Below are 3,914 nucleotides of genomic sequence, written 5' to 3' on the forward strand. Positions count from 1 at the left end.
GAATTTGCGTAGGTCGCGATCTCCCACGATCGAGACACACATTTATTCTTACTTTCGCTTAGCAATTCGCTATATATGGCTTATTATCGTTTCTGCCGAGAAATCGAATTCACGCAAATCTGAAGAATCCGAAATATTCAATTTGCTGATTTCATATCAATGCGAATTCTGCTATTGAGACATGATTTTCCAACAAATGCACTTTTTAGAAGGATGCAAGCGAAACACCTATTATTGCTATATTTTAAACTAAAATAAATATCCGTACAAGATTTAAATGTTTTATGAACATAACACGAGATAATTAATTTATTTTCGCGAATCTAATCGCAATCTACCAGAAAGTGACTACAGAGAAGGAATTATTTGTTATTTTAAATTATGAATATGAAAGGATATCGTTTATATAATTCTTGGCGAAAATTATATTAAAATAATTTTTGTTGCAGAGAATGAAATGAAATCAGAACACCCTTCCAAAAATGGAAACCTAATGAAAGAACAGAAATTGACGTTATAATGGAACCATCACTTACGAGCAAGATTCTTCGGGCCCCTAATTTAAAAAGGGGCCAAGAAAATATCAGGATACAAGATAGAGTAAGTAAATTATGAGCCTTATCATCATGCATATTTTTTATGTTGTAACAAAAATTTATAATTATTCTTGTTTTTAATACAACTGGGAAATTCCAACAGTTGGACATAACCGAATCATCAAATAATTTATTATCTTAACATTTTAATTATCTTAATTTAGCATCTTTAACATTTCTTTTTTAATTTTTATTTTTATTCCAACGATTTCATAGTATAGAATGAAAAGTAAAATGTCATTTGTTCAAGTGTGCAATTTTTATTTTACGATTAAAAGGCAGATATAAAGTAATAAGAAAATAACACAGGAAAATCTGCTAAAAATATGGACGTGCTCAGCTGAAAGTATATTGAAAAAGGTATATAAAATCAGGTATATTAAAAAAAAATCGAAATTTTCATTGTATTAAAAATAATATAATAGGTATGTACATGGCGTTCTTTGCGACCGATATCGGAAGAAAAAATTAATATTAAAAGAATTTTAGTTAATTTCGAAGATAATTTATTCGAAATACATTTCTTTTGAGTTAGTACATCGCTGGAAACGATTGTAAACATTTTTGAAGCATTTTTTAAATCTGATTTTGGAATGGATTTTATAATATCGATCGAAGAACATATTGAATGTCAAGAATCAAGTCGTTACGCTGACCCTTTATCTATATTTTGAGTTTTTTAAGGAAATAACGAAGTCATAATATGTTAAATCCGATGAAAAAGTTAATGATAAAGTCTAATAAATATTAGAAACAAAAGACAATAGAGGCTATAAAAAGTAAACAAGAGATGTTAGAATGTAATCATATTTAGAGTTGTTCCACTCTCCGATAAATTATGTAGTAATTTATCTAATGGATAAATGTCTATACAGCCAACGTTATTGGCCCGATATTTATTTATTTATTAGATAAATTATCGCATAATTTATCTAAAAATGTAACAACTAGCCTTTATAATAATGTTAAAATGGGATGTTTTGACTTGATTAAATCTGTTTTAGATACAAATTTCAATTAGATCTGCTGTTTAATACCAATAAATATATCACATTATTTTAATCGAAAACGTAACATTTTTAATAAGACTGCAAATGCAAGGATTGCAACGTTTTGTACGTAATCAAATAAAAAGACAGTTGAAATCAATAATAAAAGAATACAGATACCACTCTAGATTAGATCTTTTAAAACACTCGGTAATTACCGAGTTATGAATATATGTCGAGGTAAAATTATTTTTTTGATTAAGAAAACAACATAATAAACTTGATATTGAATCTAACTATTTTAAAAGAATTTAAATAGAAGGAATAGGCTCCAAGAAATAAATCAAATAATGAAGTAATTGTGAGAGCCGAGACGGGTGTTGGTATGTGTAAATTCTTATTGTTACAATGTCTCATTGTAACAACCACACACGATCTGTGCACCGCACGGTTTTTCGGTCTCGAAACACAGCTCTTTGCATGAAGCTGGAAACTTGTAACTAATTAATTAGTTAATTGTTGTAACTAATAATTAAGTAATTGACGAATAATTTAATATCTTTCGATGCTAATATGCATTTATAAGATTCCTTCCAAACCTTTAAAGAAATTTATTGCAAAAAATATCCACCGGAAATCGAATCCAGATCTCCCTACACTCCGTGCGGGCGTCCTGACCATTCAATTACCGAGGCGTGTAGTGATATTCCTAAATCTAAAAGATCTATTTATTGATCTTATCGGTTTAACCTTGGGCGGCGTCGCCAAGGTCAGATCAAGGTCACATTAATTTTTTTAAATGGAACACTATTTATAATTCCAGAATCTAATAGCCGATGTTCAGTAAATTGCCTGCAATACTTTAAGAGGTAACTGGGGATCCAAAAAGAAAGAAAAGAGATTAATAAATATAAGTCCCGGAAATAAGTAGTTTCCGAGTTATAACCACTTTTTAGTTTAAAAAAGTATAATTTATTTTTTATAATAATAATTATAATAACAATCATAATTTATAATAATTAGGTCATAATTAGCTATAATAATTTTTTTCCAGGATTTACTACGTGGAGGCATAGTTCGCTTGGCATCTCTCTTTTTTAATTTTTTTTCAATTTCTTGATATTTGTAAATACAATTACATCATTTTTAAAATGAAGGATAAACGTAAACAGGTATTTAAATCGAATTAAATGATGTTCAAAATGACCACCTTCAGCACGAATGCAGATCCTTATTTTTCTATCAAAGGAATTCCAAATTCTTTGAAAAACATTTGGATCCTTCCGAACTGTTACAATTAATATTCACTTGGCCAAACGATTTAAACACTTGTTTATGTTTATTCTTTATTCTAATAATAATGTAATCGTATTTACAAATATCGAGAAAAAAAAATAGAACATAGGACTGCCAAGCGGACTATGCCTTCATATGATAAATCATAGGTACAAAAATGAATTATTATCATTAATTATGATTATTATAATAAATTATAATTGTTATTAATTATGATTATGAAAAATAAATTACAATTTTTTTAACGTAAAAGTTGTTATAATTCGAAAACAACTTATTTCCAGACCTATGTTTATGTAACCTTTTTTCCTTCTATTAGTGTTCCGAATCATTGCCTCCCGAAGTATTGCAGGTGATTTACCGGACACCCTGTATATAAAACAAATATAATTTCTTGAAATATATTACATAATTATGTATATTATATAATTATCATTCTTCCATATATATATATATATATATATATATATATGTATATACATATATATATTTACATAAATGTTAAAAATGTCAATTTTTATTTAAATTAGACTTTTTATTAGTCTTGATTTTGTTAAGGTTATTGAATATACATTGCAATGAATTGTCACAAGACTCAAGAGAGAAAATGCAAAATAAATGGATATTAATTTTCTATTCTTGTTCTTATAAATTATATTTTTAATGTAATTTAATCGTAATATTAAGGGAAACATTAATGTACCAATCAAATACATAATAATAAAATATCCGAAAAATGTCCGCGGAATATGATAATCTAAATATTATCCAAATTAACTATAGATCAAGCTGAATGTCGTGGGACAATCAGTGATACGTCCATACCGTTATAAACAACAGGAAGTGGTACAGTCGTATATTGCATTACGTACATGGCTGCTAACGGCAAACAGCTAACAGTTCATTTTTGCTGCGTGCACAGCTGCATGCGGAATTTCAAATCGTTTGAGTAAAAAGTAGAAACATGCATGAACGCATACACACACACACACACACACACACACACACACACACACACACACACGCACGCACG

The 3,914-nt window shown here is 28.3% G+C and overlaps 1 protein-coding gene across 1 annotated transcript in view; it reads left to right on the forward strand.

Moving 5' to 3' along the window:
• The first annotated feature begins 452 nt into the window (after positions 1-452).
• The window catches only part of LOC105450911 (mitogen-activated protein kinase-binding protein 1-like), a 51,278-nt gene continuing 47,816 nt past the window's right edge, over positions 453-3,914 (forward strand). The window contains exon 1 of the mRNA XM_011691031.1: positions 453-600. Coding sequence (XP_011689333.1) covers positions 520-600 — 81 coding nt within the window. The 5' untranslated portion in view covers positions 453-519. The remainder of the gene's footprint in view (positions 601-3,914) is intronic.

The sequence above is a fragment of the Wasmannia auropunctata genome, unplaced genomic scaffold, assembly GCF_000956235.1.
Source record: "Wasmannia auropunctata unplaced genomic scaffold, wasmannia.A_1.0 LD336053.1, whole genome shotgun sequence".
NCBI classification, from domain to species: Eukaryota; Metazoa; Arthropoda; class Insecta; order Hymenoptera; family Formicidae; genus Wasmannia; species Wasmannia auropunctata.